This window comes from Protopterus annectens, chromosome 12.part0, assembly GCF_019279795.1.
Source record: "Protopterus annectens isolate FY-2018-M chromosome 12.part0, PAN1.0, whole genome shotgun sequence".
Lineage (NCBI taxonomy): Eukaryota > Metazoa > Chordata > Ceratodontiformes > Protopteridae > Protopterus > Protopterus annectens.
In genome coordinates, this window is record NC_056746.1 from 100,750,291 (window position 1) to 100,775,304 (window position 25,014).

The 25,014-nt window shown below is 44.0% G+C and overlaps 1 protein-coding gene across 2 annotated transcripts in view; it reads left to right on the plus strand.

Moving 5' to 3' along the window:
• ECI1 (enoyl-CoA delta isomerase 1) overlaps nucleotides 1–25,014 on the plus strand; it is a 174,834-nt gene that overhangs the window by 107,546 nt on the left and 42,274 nt on the right. For both annotated transcript variants that reach the window (XM_044089123.1, XM_044089122.1), the window contains exon 5: nucleotides 5,284–5,405. In XM_044089123.1, coding sequence (XP_043945058.1) covers nucleotides 5,284–5,405 — 122 coding nt within the window. The remainder of the gene's footprint in view (nucleotides 1–5,283; nucleotides 5,406–25,014) is intronic.

Consider the following 25,014-nt stretch of genomic DNA (forward strand, 5'->3'; position numbering starts at 1 on the left):
CGGTCAGATCCAGAGATTACTACTACCGAATACTACTTCGAAGACTTCTAAAAAGCTAAGTACCCCGTTGGGGATCTTTCTTGCCTCAGCCGATGTCAGAGAAAGTGAATAACTGTTTATCTTGTGGGAAACAAATACCTCATAAAGATTTCCACTCCTACTGTATACATTGTTTAGGCCCAGACCACGACGTAGCAGCTTGTCTAGCCTGCGCTTCTTTTAACGACGGATGCTTAGGCGCGGTCGGAGTTTGCTGAACAAATTTTCGGCTCTGATTTTGCCTACATTATGCCGTCGGATCCTCCGACAGCGCAAATTCAAAAAGCGAAAAAGGACCGACACTCGCGGTCCGCGGTCGCGAAACGCGATTAAGCAAACGCAGTGTCTCGGTTTGGCGAAACCGAGCAAGCGGTTCTTTCTCCAGCGAAACCATGCCTTCTACCGAGGCCTCCTCTAACCTGGTAGAATCAGCTTCTGAAATCCAGCCTTCTGTTGCGGTTTCTCAGGAATTATCAGACACAATTCCCTGGATATTTCAACCACTGCGTGGAGCTGCTAGGCCTCCTGCAGCCATGTCTATTAAGGCCTTTGCCAGGGCTAAAGCAGCCAAAGCTTCAAAAACTGTGCCTGCCAATCCCCTCACACAGGCCCAGCACTAGCTCTCATATGCTTTCTTTGGCTGAGGATTTAATTTCTTTAATTCGTGGATCCCAGCCTCATCCAGACAGGTCCTCTCTCCCACCTCCAGAAAAGAGACCTAGAGCAGAGCCCCCTGAACCAGTATCCACTGATGGTTCCTGTGATGAATCAGAACATACAGACCTTCCTGAGGCTTCTTATTCTCCTTACGAAGACTCTGATGCGGAAGAGTCCATTCCTTCAGCCTCTCCACCTGAGGAATTTTCCTTTGGGAAACCTTGCATGCTATGAGGGAACAATTTCAGTGGCAGGGCCAAGATTTCTCAGACTCCAGAAAAAGGCTTAGAACCTTTCTACATTTGCCACTACATAGGCCTTTAGCTATACCTCCAGTTCTTTCTGTTGTAGATGATGCATTTAATGATGCTTGCACTGCTCCTGATTCATTACCTCCGGCTCCTGCTAAGCCTGATAGGTTCTACAGGGTCCCGGACACTCATCACCATTTATACAAGGCTCCTTTTGCAGATCCAGAGACTATCACCCAGGGCCCTAAAGCTGTAGCTGCTACTTCTACTAAAAACCCTCGCCTCTGAAAGGGAATCCAGGTCCTTAGAGAGATGGGGTAAAAAAGTTTACACTTCTGCTACCTTGTCAGCTAGGGCTTTGAACTGCCAATTTCATATGATTCAATATCAAGAGTTTATGCTTGGCCAGTTAACTAAAAAGCTTTCCTCTGAAGAATCTTTAGATAAAAAATATGTTCAGGAAATGGTACATAACATACAGCAGGTTAGTAACCATTCTTTAAAATGTGGCTATGATGCACTGGAGGCTTCCTTTAGATCAGCCATGACTGGCACAGTTATCAGGAGACATGCATGGTTGAAAGAACAGGCATTACCAGACCATGTCAAATCAAAGCTTTTGGATGCACCCATGGACAAGGTCAATTTATTTGGTTCCCCTGCTCAGCAGGTACTAAAAAAGATGGAAGAGAAGGCGAAATCTGTACAAACGGTGAAAGATTTCTTACAGGTTCAACCTCTAAGGTTTAGCAGGAACTGGCCCTCCAAGAATTGGTCCTTTCCGGACTCCTCAAAGGCTCAGAGAGGCAGGAATAGGCATTCAAGAGGCAGAAACCAATCCAGGGGTGCCTACAGGGGACGCCAATGGCAAGGTAACAACCAGCGAGGCACGGACGCAGCCACCACCACTACAACACCTCAATCACAGTGACTTGACAGTGGCACCGCCTACCAGGGAACAACTAGAAGCACCCTTAGGCGGAAAATTAACCTTAAATGAAAAGTAGCCCAAGAACAAATAAACAAACGTGATGGCAGAAGGCAGTGGCCGCAGAAGACAAATAGCAAAGCACTCCACAGAAATAGCGTATAAAACCTTTAATCACCGTTTTATACGCTTATTCGCTTTGCTTTTTGCTTTAGTCTGCTTTCTGCGACCGCCATCACGTTTGGAAAATTAACCTTATTTTCAAAAAACTGGCATTGCATCACAAGGGAAAAATGGATTTTGCAAAGTATAGACCAAGGTTACAGGTTCCATTTCCATACTCTACCAGGGAAGAGAGGAATGCCAAACCTACCACCTACTCAAAGGACAGAAGCTCTAAAACAAATATCTCAGCTATTAAGAATGAGAGCTGTGGAAAAGGTACCATCTATGGAGCAAGGAAAGGGATTTTACTCCAGACTCTTCCTGGTACCAAGAAAAGAAAACAAATGGAGACCCATTCTAGACCTGTCTGCTTTAAACACATTCCTTATTGTTCCAAAATTCAAAATGCTGACCCTACAGCAGCTTCTTCCCATGCTGGGCAAGGAGTCTTGGCTGGTAACTCTAGATCTCAAGGAGGCATACCTGCACGTCCCCATAAGACCAATTTGCAGAAGATACCTCAGATTTCTTGCAGGATCAGAGCATTATCAATTTTCAGCATTGCCCTTTGGCTTATCTACTGCACCCAGAGTGTTCACGAAATGCCTGGCATCAGTAATTGCTCATTGCAGACTTCAGGGAATCCAAATTTATCCCTACCTGGACGACTGCCTGATACAAGCAGACAACAAAAGCAAGCTAGCAGAAGACTTACAAAGAGTCATTTACCTGCTGCAAGCCTTGGGATATACAGTCAATATAAAAAAGTCAAGGCTGATTCCATCCCAAAGAATAACTGTTCTGGGTGCAGAGCTGGACACATCAAAACAAATGGCATTCCTAACTGCAGAAAAGAAAAAGCAACTACCTCTCTACTTCTTGGCATTAACAAAGCAGAACCACCTAACTGCAAGAAAAGTACTGCAAGCTCTAGGCTTCATGGCATCCTGCATAATTCTGGTCCCTCATGCCAGACTGCATATGAGAAAGCTACAGTGGTACCTAAGGAATTTGTGGTCCCAACACAAGCACAGCCTAGAAACCATAATCCCATGCCTGAAACAAGAGTTCCTATGGTGGGCTCAGGCCTGTCAATCAAACGCAGGATTGCCCTTCTGCAAAAGCCAACCAAGCCAAACCATCACGACAGATGCCTCAGACCTCGGTTGGGGGGCACACATGCTGGGCAAGTGCATACAAGGCTTATGGACTCAAGACCAGCTGCACCTACACATAAATCTAAAGGAAATGCTGGCAGTAAAATTGGCAATCCAGTCATTCAGACCATTTCTCCAAGAAGGTCAGTTGATGATAAGGACAGTCAACACCACAGTCATGTGGCACATCAACAAACAGGGAGGCACCCATTCATATCCTCTATGCCGGCTGGCACTGGACCTATGGGATGTGGCCCTGAGCTACAACATTCAGTTACAAGCAATTTTTGTACCGGGAAAAGTAAACATGGCCAACATCCTAGAGTACTTGGCAGAGCTCTTCCACACAGGCCTGTCCTATTCTTCCATCAAGATACATGCATCAGCTATTTCAGCACAATACAGCTTGGATCCTCCTGTCTTCTCTCATCCCCTGCTCAGACAGTTTCTGAGAGGAATTAAAAATGTAAAACCTCCCAGGAAACCACCATTGCCAGCATGGGACTTGAACTTTGTGCTAGAAAAATTGACACTTCCTCCTTTCGAGCCAGCAGCAACAGCAGAATTACAATACTTATCCTGGAAGACTGCCTTCCTGCTGGCAATAACTTCAGCAAGAAGGGTCTCTGAACTACAGGCATTAATGGCAGTGCAACCCTTCCTGATCTTCCATCAAGATAGAGTGTCCATGAGAACAAATCCTACATTTATGCCTAAGGTGGTATCCAGAGTGTCATTAAATCAGGCTATCCACCTACCTACATTCTTCCCAAACCCACAGAACAGGGGAGAAAGACTTTTGCATACCTTGGATGTACACAGACAGTTACGCTACTACCTGGACAGGACTAAGTCCAATAGAAAAACTGACCAGCTTCTGGTAGCATATGCCACAGGAAAGGAAGGAAAACCAATTTCAAAACAGACAATCTCCAAATGGATAGGAAATTGCATTAGATTTTGTTACTCCTACCATGGAAAGAAAACCCCAGAGAACATCAGGCCTCACTCCACAAGGGCTACAGCCACTACCACAGCTTTCTTACAGGAGTGGCTACCAAGGACATTATAGAGGCTGCTACTTGGACCTCCGTGCATACATTTGCCAAGCATTACAATTTACCTTTATACTCTAGATCCCGAGCAGGTTTTGCCACTGCTGTTTTGCAAGGGATCCTAGCTACACCATAATCTATACTCTTTCCTCCTCCCCTTGTTTAGCTATGGTATTCTACCCATTTGTGATGACTGCAGATGCATCCTTGAAGGACATAGTACAGTTTGTACCTACCATAAATGTAGATGTCCGATAGGAATGCATCTGCAGTCAGGATTACTACCCACCTTCCCTCTGAGGTACTCCTAGGGTATTTGCCAGCCTTCAGCTAGCTTGGGGGGATCTATTATGGTGTATTTGTTTGTATATATGTACATACATGCTTATTTTTTGTGTTTGCTCTCTACTATTTGGAATCATTGGCATTTATCCAAATTTAGCCTTCCAAGAGGGCACCTGGCATCTGGGGCAAGAAACACTGAGGAAAATGGCGTCGGCTGATGCCTTTATACCCGAATAACTGCAGCTATGACGTCGGGTGAAGTGCGACACCAGCCGAGGCCAGACCCAGACTTTGGAATCCGGCCGACCGAAGGGCTGCCTGACGACAGGACAACCCATTTGTAATGACTGCAGATGCATTCCTATCGGACATCTACATTTATGGTAGGTACAAAACTGTACTTTACACCCCCACAAGTAAGAGTATGAGGTCAGAGATGTACATTTATCTGCTCTACGGTACGATGGGGTTTTTCCTTCCTCATCAATTTTTAGTGCTACCAGAGGAAACTGGTAAGTAAGAGCGCATGTCATGAATCAGACCTAGATTAAAATAACAACTAATTAAATGTAACAGACACTACTTTTCTAGAAATAACTGAAGTCCTAAAACTACTTATTAATGTGTTCTTGTTATACCACAGTTGTCCTCAAAGTAGGGTTGAAGTTTAGCTTAATATATGAGGTGGTCTGTTCATCTTTGAAGTTTTAATTAGACCTTGATATAGTTTTTAATTTCCATTACAGGGCAACAGCCCCGCAGGTGGTTGCTTGATGGCCCTGTCCTGTGACTACAGGATCATGACAGAGAATCCCAAATATAGCATCGGTCTGAATGAAACACTACTTGGGATTGTTGCCCCCTTCTGGTAAGAAATGATGGAGTAGAGTCTACAAGATAAACTTTTTTTCAGAATTTGTTGTGAAAAAGATGGACCTTTTGTTTTGGGATATTGGTTGGGTGATTGGACAAGTCCGATTTAAGGAATTCTTTACTAGGCACTTGGGTGCTATTTATGTAGACTTTTATTGAAGTGGTGGGTAATCTGGTCCTTTTCAACTGTGACTTCGACCACAAGGCTTGTAAGTGCATGAGCAGTTTATTAAGAAATATGTCTAGGAAGTTGTACATTATGTAGTACACCTATATACAAATTGTACAATAATATATACAAGTGTACACAATGTGTTTAAGTTGTACAGTAAAAAATATATACGAGTGTAGTACATAGTATGTGCAGGCTAATGTAATGTAAAGGTTTGAGTACCGTAGTTCAAAACAGTAACAAGGCATGGAGTAGAAAGGTGTCATTTGAATGTTCAGGGACCGCAGCAAAGCCTGGAACTGCAAGTGCAACTGTGGGAGTCTATACTAACATGCAAACTGATGGCTTGAGGTATACTCCCTAGTCCGAGGTGCAGTAATCTTGGAATTGGAATTAGTATTTGTAACTATGGGGGGAGCAGTGGAGCCTTCCTTAAACTGCAAAAACTCTTGTAAAGTGTAACATGATGCCCTTCTATTCCTATGTTGCAGTATTCTTGATGTGGGATTTACCACCCCAGGTGACCCAAATGTTGGCTCCTATACAAAAGCTTCAGCTTGGCTGTTGCAGTTGCGTGGGACATCACATGTAGGGCCATAAACCAGGGGCCTTAGATGTGTTGTCTGCATGCACAAACCTTAGAACTTTTCAGCTGCAGACAGACGATGCATCTTGTGCTTTGCCCCTTCATCACAAACATCTAAAAAGCTAAGTACCCCGTTGGGGTTTTTCTTCTAATTAACTTGCTAAAGCTTGGTTTGTTGTAGCTACTCTTAGCTGATGTCAGCAAAAAAGAGTAAATGCCAATGCAGGCGCCAGATACCCCATAAAGACTCACATGACCGCTGCATTTTCTGCTTAGGCCAGGATCACGATCACAACGCCTGCTCCATTTGCAAATCCTTTGTTCCTGAGACCCTTCGCAGCCATCTGGCCACTCTTAATCTTTACTTGGAGAACCAACGGCTTAAACTATTAGCTCTTAGGATGGATCCTGCCTCGGAGCCCTCAACAGAACTTCCATGTAAGAAGGCCAGAATGCCCAGGTCCTCTTCCTCTGCCGCTTCACTACCGAATGCTCCACCAGCTTCCAATAAAGGAGTTGAGGGATGCCCGGCAGATCTGTCGACTTCATTGGCGACCTTCATAGAAGCCGTTTCTCAGTTGGCAGCCAGCATGTCCCCGGAGCCAACCCAGACCCCAACTACCGAGGTCGAGGTGGAACAAGGCTTAGCCGAGCCTCTGACTGGGATTCCTCCTACAGATGCTACTACCATTACACCGTCTTCGGACTCCAGGCCTACACCTGTGTCTACCCCAGCTAAAAAGAAGCAAAAGACAAAACATACCACCTCGGCCAAAGAAGGCCTGTCTGACTGGCAGTCCTTCACCTCTTCCTTAATCCAGGCCTTTATGGCTCATAGGCGCTCAGCCTCATCCCCCACTGCTCTACCACTGCTTAGCCCCAGACCTGCTTCCACCTCTCTTCTCCCTCCTCTGGCCTCCCAAGACAGGGAAGAAGAGCAAGACTCCTATTACTCCTCTTCTGAGGAATTCATTTCTTGCACTTCTCAAATTGGTTCCCCTCAGGAGTACTACTCACCAGATGAGGAATCTATTGAAGGGGGACTCTCGTCCAGAGGATACTACATTTGGTGAAACTATACTAAAATGAAAGAATATTTCAAATGGGACACCTCTCAAATGTCACTCAGAAGAGGAATTTTGAACTTTTACAAGTAGACTCCCCCTTCCCTTTTGCCATCCCACCTTTCTTACCTGCATACTTGGATGCCTTTTCCTCTGCATGAAAAATCCCAGATTCAAAGCCACCTGCCCCTAAGCAGCCAGACCACTTCTGCAAGGTGCCTGATGACCAGCAATTCCTAGTCAACCCCCCCCCCCCCCGGCAGACCCAGCTGTGATTGTCACCTCTCTTGATAAACAATCCAGACTCATTCCGTCTGCCTCTCTCTTACCCACTGACAAAGACAACAAATCTATGGATAGAATTGGTAAGAAGGTCTGCACCTCTTCCACTTTGGCATTTAGAGCCATCAGCTGTCAGACGCACACAATCAAATATGCTTTGGACCTTGTCTCTCAAGCCTCTACCTTGCTGGCCACCATTCTTGACTGCCCTACAAAAGCTGACCTTGTCTAAACTGTCTCTGGCTGCCCAAATAGCCAGACACTCAATCAGATGCAGCTGTGATGCTGCAGAGGTCTCTGCATGGTCTGCAGCCTCTGCCTCTGCTCTCAGGAGATATTCCTGGGATAGACTTCAACCTTTACGAGAAGACTGTGTCTAAGATCTTAGATGCCCCCCTGGACCCTAATTTTCTGTTTGGAAAACAGTCTGCAGATCTTTTTAAAAACCTGCAAGAAAAGACAAGACATCAGACATTTGTTGGTGTCCCCGATCCCTAAATATTACAGAAATTACCCTGCCAAAGCCACATTTGTCAGGTGTAATCCATTCTCTGCTGGAACTACCTTTTCCAGACCTAGAAGAGGAACCAGAAGGAAAACCACCTCTAGGCCAGCTGCCCCTCAACCTCCTAGGCAGCCTTTTCAAGACAGAGGAAGCCCCAATAATGCGTGACTGCCTTGCCCACCTACCCCTCTCCAACCGCCTCTCCTACTGCCTACCCTTTTGGAAAACCATCACCACAGACAAATGGGTTTTGGCTATTGTCCAAAAAGGATACTTCTCCTGAAAAGAAAAGCCACCCTTAAGAGGCGTTCCCTTTCCCCCCAGAAATCAGACACACCTCTTACCACAGGTCCTGACAGATTTTCTGGACCCCGGTACCATAGAGCCAGTCCACTCTGGACAGGAAGGAAAAGGCTTTTACTCAAGACTGTTCATAGTCCCCAAAAAAGATGGACTATGGAGACCTATCGTAGACCTTTCATTCTTAAATCTATTCCGAAAGATGCACACCTTCAGAATGTTGTCACTGCCAAGCTTACTTCCCCCTTATCCCAGCCAAGGCCTTTATGGCCATACTGGACCTAAAAGAAGCCTATTTGCACGTACCCATCCTACCCTCCCACAGATAATGTTTACGTTTCTCAAATCTCCTCTCATTTCCAGTTTACTGCCTTGCCCTTTGGTTCGTCCACGAATGCCTGCCTCCTGCCATTATTGCAGAATGCAGGGAATTCCGATTTATCCCTACCTAGACAACATCCTGATATTGGCAGACTGCAAAGAAATCCTTTCAGCCCATCTACATTTCACCATGTCCCTCCTACAGAAACTGGGGTTCACCCTCAACCTCTCAAAGTCTTCCTTGACCCCAGAGCAAGATGAGATTTTTCTGGTTTGCAGACTCAAAACAGACATAATGAAAGCCTATGTACCCCAAGACAAGGTCAGCTCCCTGCCCTCCCATTTTCAAAGCCATACTGCAAACACGAGTATTAATGGCAAGGCAACTCCTAAGGACCCGTGGCCTAATGGCAGCCACCATCCCTATGCTTCCACTAGCCAGAATGCATATGGGAAAACTGCAGTGGTATCTAAAAAAAACATTTGATCCCAACACCAGCATCCCCTGGAGCAAGAAATCTCGCTCCTACCCTGCCTGAAGGCAGAGGTCAGCTGGTGGATTCAACAAGTCCAGCTCAACCCAGGCCTTCCCCTCCAGCCCACTCCCCCAACCCAAGTTATGCATACAGATGCATCAGACTCAGGATGGGGAGCCACAATGGCATCTTACAGGGTTCAGGCAACTTGGCACCCAGCCTTAATGACCAAACACATTAATGTGAGAGAAATGACAGCAGTCCTCCTGGCCCTGAAAGCCTTCAGCCCCCTGCTATTACCAGGTGTTCCTCAAATAATTACAGACAACACCACAGTTATGTGGTACCTCAACAAACAGGGAGGAACAAAAGCGTACCCCCTGTGCAGACTAACCTTGCTGATATGGGATCTAGCCTCCTGCTACAACTTGTTCCTGCAGGCATCCTACATCCCCTCACAGGACAGCAAACAAACAGAACTTCTAAGCAGGACATGCTCTCCACAACATGAATGGATGCTGGACAGGACCATATTCCTAAACATTTTCCACCAGTGGGGCACTCCAAGTAGACTTGTTTGCCTCCTGGAGAGTAGACGCTTTCAGCACGTCTTGGAAGGAGAAGTTTATATATGTCTTCCCCCCCTTCCCACTAATTCAGAAAGCCCTCCTGAAAATCAGGAGAGGCAAACCAAAAATATTGTTGGTGACTCCCTACTGGCCAAGGCAGCAGTGGTTCCCCCTACTTCACAATCTAGCCACGGGCAATCACCACAAGTTACCCCACAAGGTGGACCTTCTGATGCAACAAAAGGGAACCCTCATCTACCCACACTTGCAGATGTTGTCACTGACACTGTGGATGATAAACTTTTAATTCCCTTCAGGCATCACTACTCAGAGGACATGCTTTCAGTCCTGAGGGAGGCCAGGAAACCTACTACAAGAAAATCATACCTAGCTAAATGGGAAAGATTTTCCAAATGGTGTCTGGACAAGGGCAGAGACCCATGCATTGCAGACCCCCCCCCCCAGTTCTTGCATATGTGTGTCAACTAGTAAAAGCTGGACTATCATACTCTTCAGTTAAAGTTCACCTTTCCGCAATCTCAGCCTGCCTACCACTAGACTCCCCCTTAGTAGCCAGGCTCAATGTAAAGCTGTTCTTGAAAGGGGTCTTACACATTAGACCTCCAAGAAAGCCCATCCCACCACCCTGGGATCTTAACTTAATTCTGGAAAAGCTAACCCAGCACCCATTTGAACCTGCTAGGACAGCTACTCTGCAAATGTGTACATGGATAACAGTACTGCTGGTGGCCATAACTTCAGCCAGAAGGGTGTCAGAATTACAGGCCTTAATGTCCTGCCCCCCCCTTATACTACCTTCCACAAGGACAGGATCACACTAAGAACTAACCCCTCCCTCGTGCCTAAGGTGGTCAATAATTTGTCATATGTCTATTCACCTTCTACCTCTCTCTCACCAATGAAGGGGAGAGGATACTTCACTCCCTGGATGTACACAGACAGCTAAGATTTTACCTGGACAAAAAAATCCAATCATCTCTTTGTTTCTTCCACCCCAGGGCCCTGGGCAAGGCAGTCTCCAAACAAACCATCGCATATTGGATCAGGAAAGCCATTTGCCTGTGTTACTCACACCATGGCAAAAAAACACCCATTTGGGTAATAGCTCATTCCACCTGAGCAATGGCAGCCTCCAAAGCCTTTCTCAAAGGCCTGGACATGGCTTCCATTATGGAAGCAGCCACAAGGTCCACCATTCACACTTTCACCATACACTACAAGTTAGACAATGTCTCCAGAGCACATGCAGGATTTGCTAGGGCAATCCTACAGGGCTTTGTAGAATCAACCTCTTCATCCACCACCCTTCCTTTCAACTAAGCTGTGGTACTCTCCCACAATAAGAATACTGCAACACAGAAGTAGGAGGACATAGAATAGTTGTGTAGAATCTTACCATAACCATAGATATCCTTCTCTTCCATGTTGCAGTATTCCTTCCCACCCACCAAATCCCCTTATTTTTCTCTTACTAGGGCTCCACGACCCTGTGCCTGAAATCACTGGCTTCTCCTCCTGCTGGGACTTCTACTCCTACTGGGCTTTCAAGTTCTGAGGTCTGTGAAAGCAGACATCACATTTAAGGCCCCTGGTTTATGGTGCTACGTGTGACGTCCCACGCAGCTGCAACAGCCAAGCTGAAGCTTTTGTATAAGAGCTGACGTTCGAGTCGCCTGAGGCGGTAAATCCCACACCAAGTATACTGCAACATGGAAGAGAAGACATCTATGGTTTGGTAAGATTTTTACACAACTATTCTTTGTGGAATTTTTTTTTCTGTATATGTGTGTGTGTGTGTGTGTGTGTGTGTGTGTGTGTGTGTGTGTGTGTGTGTGTGTGTGTGTGTGTGTGTGTATATATATATATATATATATATATATATATATATATATATATATATACATTCTTCAAATTTTAAGACTCACAATTTTGATGAGGACTGAAAAGAAAAGCGGACCATTTCTTGTAGTCTTATTACACTGTTTTCTGTGTCTGAATCGAGGACTTGTATATGCTCTTCTGTTTCTGATAGGAAGTCAGTAAAATGATAACCGATTATGTTGATCTTTGGTAGAGCAAATATAACCAGTCAAACTGTAGGCTCTTCCAACACATATCCTTAAAATATTTGCATTCATGAACTTCAGGCATGCAGGAATGCAGTTTGTTTTTGAATTAAGGGTAGACATTTTCATTTCTGAAGTATAGAAGGGAGTAGGTTCTAGTTTGCAGGGGCTAAATTAAAAATGTAATTGTCCTTAATGGCTAAACCAACATTAAGCCTTGTCATCTAGTATCCATAGAGAATAGACGCATGATCTGACTGATTTTTGGCTTGCAGGAAGTGGGTGGTGGTCCTGATGCAAACGTTTGTAAACAAAGTACGAGGAGGGTGGCATGAGCTGTAATTAGTACCGGATTAGCTTTCTTTAGTGACAGGCATTGATGCTTATGGCTGTCAGGCACAGAAACAAACAGGATGTTATTTAAGTGGTTGCAGGAAAATTTAGTTTAGGCGGATGTTGAGTATAGTTAGTTGGAGTGCATATTCAGTTGTTAGGAAGAAAACTCCATTAACAAAGATGAATTTGTCCTTAGAAGTTCAGCAAGTTAGAGACGATGTATGTCACTTTTACCATTTGTGAGGCTAAATCCCAAACTGCTTCAACATGAGAACTAAATGAAAGAATGCGGTCCAACCACAGCCAAAGCAAAAGCAGCTGTGAATTCTAGTTTATCCAGAGGATGTTCCTTGTGGATCGAGAAGATGTAAGGATTGGGTAATTTTAAATCTTTGGGGTGTTCCAGAAGGCATAATTGTAGATTTTGAGATGGGGTTAAATAACTTATTTTATTAAACACAGACCCAGACTTTATTGAATTGTACTGGTATGCCTACCTACTTTCAGCAGAAGCAAATAATTTGCATGGAATTTTAGGTGGGATTTTGGGATGTGTGTTTTTGAAGTCCTTTTATATACAGAGAATGAAGAGCAGAGGGTCAGGTACTAACTGTTGAGAGACACCAGTTCTTACAATTTCTGTGTCAGAGAAAATGTTGCTGTGTTGCTGGTTGAGATTTTAACTGTTCTGTTCTGCAGAGGCTTCTAAACCAGCATAGAAGACTTTTACTAAAACCCTAGGTTACTCAGAATTTGGAGTAAAAGTGGGTGAGACACTATCTGAGAAAATGATTATCATGTCTGTACAGAGTACTTTGGTAAGCATTCCCTAATCTGTACCAGAACACAGAGGCTATTACAGAGTAAATAGCTGTGAATGTTAAAATCTTTGTCAAAGCTATATTGTAAGTGTGTTAATAGGCTGTTCCTCCAGCTAGTTGTCTGATATTTTCAAACAACTTAGGTTTGGGGAGAGGGCAGACATTGATTATAGATCAGAAGTCCTGAGGAGCATTCAGTGGGTGTTTTGGAAGGAGCAGTGATGACTGTATATTTGAACTGTAGAGGTCCTTGGGGCATAAGGTAAAAATAAATGTAAGGGATTTAACTAGCAGACATACTGTCATCTTAAATAATTAATGGGTGTGTTGTACATTTTATTTCAATACATGTTGAATAGTTTGATTTTTTTTCTTGCCAAAGGAGGAGGATATGATTTTAAATTGAAATATGAGAGTTTCCTTTTTAAGCGGGGGGTGGGGGTTTGCCCCATGCTTGCCTACTATCAGGCCTTCCCTCAAAAGGCTCCATATGATCACCATACTAGGGACTTCCTAGTACCGTGTAGGCAAACATCCAGATGAGGCCCTCTAAGCAGCCATGAAGGGTTCTTTGCTTCCCCCACTCACAACCAGTCCTTCTGCTTCATCCCATATGGGGCGCACACATTTCCTTTCACGAACCTGGGCCTTATGGCAACTTCTTTTTGTTCCACCTGGACATAGAAGTACATGGTTCATGCCCACCCCCTGATGGTGATGAGAGCACTTGCATTATCTCATTAAGTACCAGTACCCTCAGTCTGTGCATATGGACTCCTTTACATGTGAAGACAAGGATTATCATCACCTGGTTGGGTAATTGAAGCACATGTCCCTCTATACTGGTACCTGCTTGTTCTGTAGAAACATCACACCCCCTCCCCACAGGATACATGAGCCATAGCCACTCATTCCACATCACCAACCCCCAGCTTGTTCAGTGCCTGAGCCACTATTCAAACTTGGATCATGTGGATTGCAGTCAAGGCTTTATTCCTCCTCACCACGGAGCCTGGACAGAATGTGGAAATTTCTGATGGAGTGGATTCCCTAAGCTATGAGTTTTTGGGACCTTGATTGTTTACTGGAAGTAGTAGGGTACTAGTTCTGGTATGTCCAGTGAAAAGGTTAGTAAGCTGGGCCAATGAGAAGGTAGTAAAATCTATCTTTTGGTCCATAAGGCTGTTACTGAAGGATATTTTTCGGTGGGTTGTGATGCTTAGCAGCAATTTGATTAGTGTTTTAGTAAAGTCTTTGGTATAAAGCTGTAATTGTTTGCTTATTATAGTGATTTTTTTATTTGTGGTGTATTGTACAGGATGGAATGCTCTGGCACAGCTGAAGGATCGACATGGGCAGAAATTGAACAATCCTGTCATGAAGTGCTACATAATCAAAGCTTGTCAGCAGCACAATAACTATTTATTACTAGTTTGTGCCAACTTGATTTTGTTTTCTTGGAAAGCTGTGTCTTGCCCGTAGTGCACTATCGCAGCTGATGAGACTGAACACCTGAGTCTGTCTTGTATCACAATCCCATTCACTTAGAATGAAAGTACTATGAAATATTGACAAGTCTGACAATCCTCAGTAAAATGTCAGTGACATTTTTTGCAGTGAATCTTACATATGTTTCTTAAAGGATAAAGAAATTACTAAGATAACCTAGCCATTTTAGAGAGAGATTCTGCAAATTTTAGGTCTTGTCTTTCTTCTCTGGATCAGACAGAATGCTATATTCACTGGCTTGCAAAGCTCAGCTAATTAGTGAAGTACTTCCAGTGGCTATCAGGTTTATTCATGTTCAGGCTCTGAAAGACTTGAGTGTTTTATGGCACTCAAGGAAAGGAAATAGTGCAGCTGTACTTCACAGTACAAAGTCAAAGAGTTATGAATTTTTGAGCCTTTGACCTTAGTGGATGAGAAATAAGAGAGATCCAGGTACTTTTATGCGTTTCCTTGGCAAAAGACTTTTCAGACGTGGTATGTGAAGTGATGCGAGAGAAACAAAATTCCTAAAATAAGTGTCATGAAATTTAATTCGGGCATAACATGATGTGCACTGAAGGAAAGAACTAGGATAGAAATGCCACACCTGGCGAGGGGGCTGCTAATTTTATTTGTTTAGTATATGAAAGTATTGAGATTATTTTGGCTTGAAAGAAATACAATCTTGAGAAAGGAAATTTTGTGTTTAGGGTATAGATGTCCTTTAAGAGGGACTATGAGGGGTGCAGGTCTTCATCATTCTTCCTTGGTTGATGAAAGAGTTTTGCAGAGAAACTGCTTTTCTTAGCCGATTGCATTCCATTTCTGTTTACTCTAGGGATTTTCTACAGACAGGAAATCCTTCCCTCCATATCTTGTTTGCCATCTTAACTGCCAAACATTAAGCTTCCCCCCCAGATGTTTTTCTTCAATTTTCTCCTGGGCTAGGGATGTACCCAGTACATGGGTGAAAGCCATTGGCCTGAATGGACTGCCATATAGAATCATTTTTTTTTTCCAGTTAGTTTTTGAACAGTTGTGTAGCTGCAGAGTGTGAAAAAGAGTAGCCAGAGACATAAATTATGATGTGTGGTTTTCTTGCAAGAGAGGGCATGCAGTAACATAACAGGAAAGTGTGAAACAGGAATGGGAGGTTGGCATTTTCATCTTTGTCGTGTTATGTTTAGCGCAGTGATATGCAAGTGTGGAGATAATTCCTCTGTGAAACTGCTTAGATCCTCACCAGATGGCAGGAGTGTGTAGGTGTGGGATTGATGAAATTGCTTTGAAGATCTACCTGTTTTTAGAGGTGACTTGTGAGGTAAAGAGTAATTGAATCACTTCCTTTGGGTTACATAACATTGTAGAAACTCTGATAGTCAAATCAAGGGCTAGAGTAGGTATTTAATTTTCAGTTCTTTGCCTTATTTGTTAAATTAACTGGACCAATGTCCATTTTCATCCATGAAGCATGTCATATGCAGGCAAAATGGTTACAGTATGGATGTTAGTAATTTTATGTCCCTCTGTCCCTGTAAAGCCTTCATCTGACTTCCCCATCTTCCAGTTTTAACCAGATGTTCATCGTGTTACCCTGCTGCAGTCATTACACTTGGGTTATCCTGTCATCAGGCGGTCCCGCAGTCGGCCGGATTTCCAAAGTCTTGGTCCGACGTCGGTTGCAGTCGCCTCATCCCTGACGTCAGTGCGCCAGGGGTATATATATTGCAACCGATGCCATTTTCTTCAGTCTTTCTTGCCGCGCGGTGCCAGAAGCAGTTCGCAAGTGCCGGTCGGCCGACTCCTGAGATTTTCGAATTCGAATTTCAGACCGAAGTCTTCTATAAAGCTAAGTACCCTGTTGGGGACACTTTTCTTGCCTCAGACCGATGTCAGAAAAAGTTAACAATTGTATTTCTTGTGGGAAGCAAATACCTCATAAGGATTTTCATTCTTATTGCATACCTGCTTAGGCCCTGACCACGACGTCACTTCTTGTCGTTTTTGTGCTAGATTTAATAAACGTACTATTAAAAGATGATTTGATTTCGCACAACACTTTTTTGGCAGAAAATTTAATTATAACATGCCGTCGGAGCTTCCGACTACCGGCGTGCACCGAAAGCGCAGGGATAAGGATCGACAGCCCAGGCCTAAGCCCGATTCCAAGGCCTCGGCTGATCCAGTCTCCGGTTATCAGTAAGGCTCCGATACAGCCTCTGACTACCGCAGTTCTAGAAACCGAGACCACTACAGATATTTTGACAGAATGTACTAGGCCGACGCAGCCTTTTCCTTCAGGCCCTACCGACGATTTACCTTCCAAGGACGTCGGTGCTTCTGAAACGCCATTGGTTTCTGAAGGCGTTTTCAGACCGACTTTTACAGTCAAAACGTTTTCCAAGTCGAAGACTCCTTCCAAACCGAAAAAGGCTTCACTTCAGTCTCTTGTTCAAGGCCCTTATGCCTAAGAAACAGATGCTCAAGATGGCTGAAGATTTGATTTCTCTTATCAGGGGTTCTCAGCCTCCTCCTGACAAAAGGCCTAGACTAGAGGAAGAATCTGCTTCCTCTGATCAACTGTCTATTTCTTCGGATTCCTCTGAGGACCAAGACTATTCCTTCTCTCCTTATGAAGGTTCTGATGCTGAGGACTATTCCCTCATCTTCCCCTCCAGAAGATTACTCTTTTGGGGAAACTTTACACACTATGAGGGAACATTTTCACTGGGAAGGTCAGAATTACTCTGACTCCAAGAAAAGGCTCAGAGAGTTTCTTTTACTCCCCCAACGCAGGCCTCTAGCCATCCCTCCTGTTTTGGACATTGTGGATGATGTCTGTTTAGAATCCAGTTTCAACCCTGACTCTCTGCCTCCGGCTCCGGCCAAGCCTGACAGATACTACAGAGTACCTGATTCCCACAAATTTCTTTACAAAAGCCCAGTAGCTGACCCAGAGACTATCTCCCAGGGTCCCAAGGGGACTAAGGCTTCCATGGCTAAAAATCCAGTACCTTCTGAAAGGGATTCAAGAGCACTAGCTAGATGGGGGAAAAAGGTTTACACCTCAGCCACTTTAGCTATGAGAGCTCTAAACTGTCAATTTCATACGCTTAAGTATCAGCAATTTCTGATCTCTCAGTTAAAACAAAAGATAACGTCCCTCCCTAAACAATCTGAATTGAAAGAAGTACAGGATTTGTTGCACGCCACCGAGCAGGTGGGCAAACATACCTTGCAATGTGGGTTTGATTCTTTAGAGGCCTCCTGCAGAGCAGCTGTCACTGGATCAGTTATACGTAGGCATGCCTGGCTAAAGGAACAAAGTCTGCCTGATCATGTTAAAGCAAAACTACTAGATGCTCCCTTACAGCAGGATGTTCTTTTTGGTGTTAAAGCAGAAGAAGTTTTAAAGAAAATGGAAGATAAGGCAAAATCAATGCAGACAGTCAAAGATTTCCTACAAGTACAACCCCATCGCTTCAGCAGAAACTGGCCAACAAAAAATTGGCCCTTTCCAGCCACTGGCAGGCCTCAGAGGGGTAAATACAGGCACCCAAGGGGCAGAGGACAACCACAAGCTCGGTATAAACCTTGTCAATGGGGCACTCCAACCCAGAAGGGAGAAGACAGGTCTCAACCCACCAGAAGACAAACTCAATGACTTGCACCTCAGCTGGCCAAACAAAACTCTTTTGTCAGCCCCCCTGGGGGGAAAGCTAGCACTATTTGCAGACAACTGGCACATGGTCACAAAGGACAAATGGGTACTAGACATAATTTTACGAGGATACAGATTCCACTTTCACACCTTGCCAATAAAAAGAGGAATGCCACACCTGCCACTAAATCAAAGGGCAGAGGCTCAAAAACAAATTACAGCTCTCATGGCCATGAGAGCCATTCAAAGGGTACCAACTCAAGAGCAAGGCCAAGGATTTTACTCAAGACTCTTCCTAGTACCCAGAAAAGAAAATGCTTGGAGACCAATTCTGGACCTTTCAATTCTAAACACTTACTTACAAGTTCCAAAATTCAAGATGCTAACACTACAGCAGCTACTTCCCATGTTAGGCAAGGAAGCATAGTTGGTAACGTTGGACCTCAAGGAGGCATACCTGCATGTCCCTATCAGACAGAGTTGCAGAAGATACCTCCGTTTCATTGCAGGTTCAGCCCATTATCAATTCTCTGCACTGCCCTTTGGCTTATCTACTGCGCCCAGAGTATTCACAAAATGCCTGGCACCAGTAATTGCATACTGCAGACAAAGAGGAATTCAAATATATCCATACCTGGACGACTGCCTCATTCAAGCAGAAAGAAAAGACTTTCTCTTTACAACATCTGGCTTTTGTGAAGCAACTACTGAATTGTCTGGGGTACACAGTAAATGAAAAGAAGTCATAATTAGTACCCTCACAAAAAATTACATTCCTGGGTGCCAGCGTGGACACAACGGCTCAGATGGCTAATCTTACACCAGACAAGCAATTACTACTGACTCAATATTTCAAAACAATGGCAACAAAGACCCAATTAACTGCAAGAAAAATTCTGCAGGCTTTGGGTTTCATGGCATCTTGCATTCTGATAATACCATTTGCAAAACTGCATATGAGGAAATTACAGTGGTACCTAAAAAGCATATGGTCTCAACACAGCCACAGCTTAGACACAGTGATATCTCTCATTCCCTGCCTTCAACAGGAATTTCTATGGTGGGCACAGGCATGTCACCTCAACAAGGGACAGCCTTTCACCTTGCCCCCACCCAGGCAAACTATCACAACAGATGCTTCAGACTATGCCTGGGGGGCACACACATGGCAGGGCAATGCATTCAAGGCCTATGGACTGCAGAACAAAGAAAACTGCACATAAATCAAAAAGAGATGCTAGCTGTACAGAAAGCTCTGACAGCCTTCAAGGATCTACTGCATCCAGGACAACTTGCAATAAAGATGGACAACACTGCAGTAATGTGGTGTGGTACATAAACAAACAAGTGGGCACACATTCCTACCCTCTTTGCAGGCAAGCAATAATCTTATGGAACACAGCTCTGGACTACCAAGTCCAGTTACAAGCTCAATTCCTGCCAGGACAGAAAAACACATTGGCAGACGACCTAAGCAGAAACATCAAAGATCCCCACGAGTGGAAGCTAGACCCACAAATATTTACAATGATAACTCAAAGATGGGGCCTACCAAATATAGACCTGTTTGCCAGTCCTCAAAACTACCAGCTGACAAAATTTTGTACAAGGACATTCCACCATCAAGCTTGGAAAGTGGACGCTCTCTCCTTCTGTTGGAAAAACCTGACAGCATATGCCTTTCCTCCATTGCCTCTTCTCACAAAGGTTTTTTGAAGGTCAAAAAAGAGAAACCTCAAATGATTCTCATAGCCCCAGACTGTTCATGCCAGCACTGGTACCCACTATTGAAGAATATGGCACACAGTCCACCATGGATATTGTCTCAAATACCTCATTTACTCACGCAGCAAGACAAGCAGATTCTACACAGCTGGATCAAAACCTTAAATCTGGCTGCATGGCAAATCAGTTAAGCATCCAACCAGCCCCTCTTTCACAAGCAGTGCTGGATGTTATTCTAGAAGCCAGGAGGCCAAGCACCAGGAAGGCTTACTCGGACAAATGGAAAAGGTTTTCTGCTTGGAACCAAGCTAAAGGCCAAGACACAACTCAGCCTCATATGCCTTACATTCTGCAGTATTTAGCTGAGATGCTGCATAAAGGACTTTCCTTCTCCTCAATTAAAATCCATGCTTCAGCTATTTCAGCTCACTACGACACGAATTTATTTTATTTTATTTATTTTATTTAACATTTGTTGACCGGGAATGCCCTGACGTCAGGGATGAGGTGACTGCAACTGACGTCAGACCAAGACTTTGGAAATCCGGCCGACTGCGGGACCGCCTGATGACAGGATAACCCAAGTGTAATGACTGCAGCAGGGTGAACACTCGAACATCTACATTTATGGTAGGTACAAAACTGTGCTTTCTTGATTCTCAGGCCAGTCTTTATGGTGAGCCTCAGATGTATTCCTTCTTCAGTGAGAGCCCCCCAGTTCCTCTGGAAAATGATTTTATGGCATGCCTTTAATTAGCCCAGGAAAGTTAGGGATCTGATGGGAGAAATGCCTTCATGAATGTGGTGGGTGGGTCAGAATCCCTAGGATAGTGGCTGCTATGATGTCATCATGCTGCTCCATTAGTCCTGATAGAATGGTCAGAATCCCTAGGATAGTGGCTGCTATGATGTCATCATGCTGCTCCATTAGTCCTGATAGAATGATCTGTGAGACTTCTCATCTCTCCTAAAAGTTTTCTAACTACTTTGGGATAGGGGAGCTGGCCTTCAGTTACTTCATCTCATTCCCCCTTGGGCAACCATACCAGTGGCCCAAGTCTGTTTTCAGACATGACATTAATACAGGCTGCCCACAGTAAATCACCTGACTGGCTTTTGACATTAATAAGTGTTAAAATTTTCATGGCAGGTACAGATAGATTTTATAGATTTTAATGATGGTACAGACAGAATGTGGTTTGTGAAATTAATGATTCAGTGTAAACAGTTGAGTTTTGCAGTAGATATATATATATATTTTTTTAATTAAAACTATCTACTTGCCATAATATTCCTAAGTGCTGTTGATTTTCATTCCTCCTCGAGTGATGAGTTCGGATCCGAGGTGTCTGATCCAACTCTGCTGCTTGTAAAAGCTTGTGGCAATCCAAAACTCTTGAGCTGCTCCCTTACCCGCAATGCTTCCTCTCCATTACCTCAGATCTTGTATTCAAGCAGTAAAGAAAGACATTCTTAAAATTTATGGCTATGTGTGTACAATTTGGATGCAGGGAAAGAGAGAGTCTCAGAAAGGAAGGGGCAGTGCCACTTCTGCAGCTGGTAAAGCCATTAGGATCTAACCCAGTAGTTGTATCCCCTCGCTTTTCTAGAGTAAACCTAAAAAAAGTTTGGGGGTTGGTGGGAGGGGAGTCGAGGAGCAATGAAAATCGACAACATAGATGGAACATTATGGTAAGTACATAACTTTTATCTGATCATGCCATTTTTCATTTCATCCTCTACTGATTGGGCAGAGTCCTCAGCTACCTAGAACCCTAAGTGGATTCAAGGAAGGATATTTCTGAGCACCATTGAGCCAAAAGATAGCCTACCTCTGGACACCAGAGCCAGCATACAATGAGGGATAAAAATGTGAAAGGAAGCCCAAGTTGCTGCTGAACAAATATCCATGGAAGTTCTTGACTGGAAAACTAAATAGAATGAGCCTATACTTTGTAAAGCAAGTCCCATTCCTGTCTTTTTATAAATGAGAGGTAGTCAGTAAGCCCTTTAGGTAAGGTGACTTTAGATGCATGTGCACCCAACTTCAGTCCAGCAAATGATACAAATGAGTGATTAGTTTTTTTGATGTCTTTTGTCCTACGAAGATAGAAATGTAATTGTCTACGCACATCTAACTTTGCTGGAATAGTTTGGAAAGAATACTGGAAGAGCATTACATTGACTGATGTTGACTTATGATACTACCTTGGGCAAAAAGGATGCATTAGTTGGCAAGGATACTCTATCCTTATGGAAAATAAGATATGGAGGTTTCACTGACAATGCCCAAATTTCCAAAATTTGTTCGGCAGAGTTGATGGCAACTAAAAATAAGGCCTTCCAAGACAAAAATTTAAGGTCAGAATCATGAGCAGAGTCGGTGTGGTAGAGTCAAGGACTACAGTACCAGATTGAGATCCCATGGTGGCGTGGGATCTTTAAAAGGGGGATTTAAAAAGAATTGTGCTGCAAAAAAAGCATTTACATAGTTTGAGAGGCGACTGAGCGGCCATCAAATCCATTGTGGAAATTAGAAATTGATGCTAATTAGACTCTCAATGTTGAAGAACTAGTCACCTGGTTGAAAAGCTGCATCAAGAACTCTAGCACATGATTAATTGATGCTGAGAAGGGATCTGTATGCTTTTGAATAGTCCAATGTACAAATCTTTTCCACTTACTAGCGTAAAATTTCCTAGTGGAATGCTTAAGGGAAGATAGCAAGATGTGATGCACAGGGGAAGAGAGCACTGAATGTTTGGCTATTACTGGAATTGGAGAAACCAAGCTGTGTCAGCTTGAGGCTTGGAAGGTCCAGATGTGTCATGCCTGTCTGATGAGAGAGGAGGTCTGGAACTTGGTTCAGAATCCAAGGTTGGTGAAGTAAGTGGGGCCACAGGAAGGGAAATCAAATCTGTCAAGGCCAAAAGGGGCAATAAGGATAACTGGTCTTCAACCTGGCAGCTCTCTGAAGGAATTTCAGGATTAGGGCAATTGGGAGATATGCGTAAAGTAATTCAGGGGGCCAATTGTGGAGAAGAGCATCCCTCTGTGACTACCCTTGTGGAGGGATCAGGCAAAAATAGCTGCTGCACTTGTTTAAGGGGATTCAGAGAGGTCACAGCACGGCCAGCTCCATTTGTGGAAAATTTGTTCTGCCACTTTCTGATTGAGAGACCACTCATGAGGTAACTGTATACACCTGCTCAGCTTGTTTGCTAGCACACTGGACTTCCCCGGAATATGCATTGCTAAGACAAAGCAGTTGCAAGATATTGCCCATTGCCAAACCCTTAGCGCTTCTCGACATAGGGGTATGAATTGGTTCCTCCTTGTTTGTTGATGTACCAAACCACTGATATATTGTCCATTTGAATTGCAATCATTTGTGATAGTAGAGCATCCTGAAAGGCTTGCAGTGTTAAAAGCACTGTTCTCAGCTCCAGAACATTGATATGCAAATTGGCCTCTTTGGGGGACAACATGCCTTGGACAGTCTTGTTCATTTTTCCAAGGTAATGACCCCCCCCCCCACCCTAGCTGTAAAGCATCCATGGTCACTATGGCCGTAGGTTGTTGAGGGGACAAATGAACGACCCTGTAGTAACTGATCTGATTGGATCTACCACATTAGTCTTCTCTTGCAAGAGTTTGTAATTCGTATTGGGGCTGACAAGGGTAATTGAAGAATCGACCACTGAGATAATAACATCCATTGGAGAATTCTCATGTGAAACCTGGCTAGTGGAACAAGGGTTATTGCCACTGCCATTGATCCTAGAGCTTGTAGTATTAGGTGAGCTGAGATTGTGGTAGTGCTAAGTATCTTGTTGACTTGTGACCTTAAAGTTTGAACTCTGGAAAGGAGAAAAGAGACTTTTGTTGACCTTGTGTCTAGTATTGCTCCTATGAACTTTAAAATTTGAGTTGGCTCTAGATTTGACTTCTCAAAATTTGGTTATTCCTAATCTTGTACAAGCATGGATGACCTCTTCTTTTGCCATAATGAGTTGATGCCTGGTCAGAGTGGTAATGAGCCAGTCATCTAAGTATGGAAGACCAACAGAATCCTTGCAGTCTCAAGTGGGCTGCTACCACTGCCATACTTTGGAACACCCTAGGTGCTGTGGTGAGACCAAAGGGCAGTGCTCTGAACTGATAATGACAGTCTCCTAGTTGGAAGCTTAAGAATCTCCTGGCTTGCCTAATGTTCTTTGTGTTTCACTGTTGCAGTCATTACATTTGGGTAATCTGCTGGCAGGTTGCCCTCAGTCGGCCAGAATAACAAACTCTTGGGTCCTGCACCAGTTGCTGTCTCTTCTTCCATAACGTCAGGTCATCAGGAGTATAAAACATGCAGCCGACGCCATTTTCATCAGTGTTTCTTTGCCATGCGGTGCCCAAAGCAGAAGTAGTTCGCAAGTGCCGGTCGGCCGACTCCTGAAATTTTCGTTTTCGAGTTTCAGAACCAAAGTCTTCAACCTAAAGCTAAGTACCCCGTTGGGGAACCTTTTTCTTGCTCCTTACCGATGTCAGTAAAAGTTAATAATTGTATTACTTGTGGGAAGCAAATACCTCATAAGGATTTTCATTTGTACTGTATTCCTTGCCTAGGCCCTGATCACAACGTGCCTTGCTGTCGGTTTTGTGCTAAATTTAATAAACGCACTATTAAGCGCTGGTATATTTTTGCATCTAAATATTTTGGCTCAAGATTTAACTATCCAGAAATGTCGTCGGTTAGCAGTCCAACTACCGGAATACACAAAAAACACAAAGAAAGACAGACCGTCGAGATCCAAAACCGACGACAAAGCTTCTCCTAAGCCAGTCGCTTGTTCGCTGGTACTTAGTGAGGCGCGTTTGCAGCCCCTGATGCCTGCTACTTTTGATTCGCAGGCCTCTACCAAGACCCATTCTGAGTCCAGTATGTCGTGAGACACTTTAAGTATTGAACCAGTGGATGTCTCTACCTTAGATGGGTCCGGAGCTGGCACCGGCTTCTGAGGGTGTTTTCAGGCCTAAAGATTTGTATATTAAACCAACGCCATCTTCAAAACCTAGGCCAAAATCAACTTCTATGTCTAAAAAACTGATGCTTGGGACATGTGCACAGGCCCCTATGCCTAAAAAACAAATGATCAAAATGGCTGAGGATTTAATTACCTTGATCAGGGGTTCCCATCCCCCTCCTGCTAAGAGGCCTAG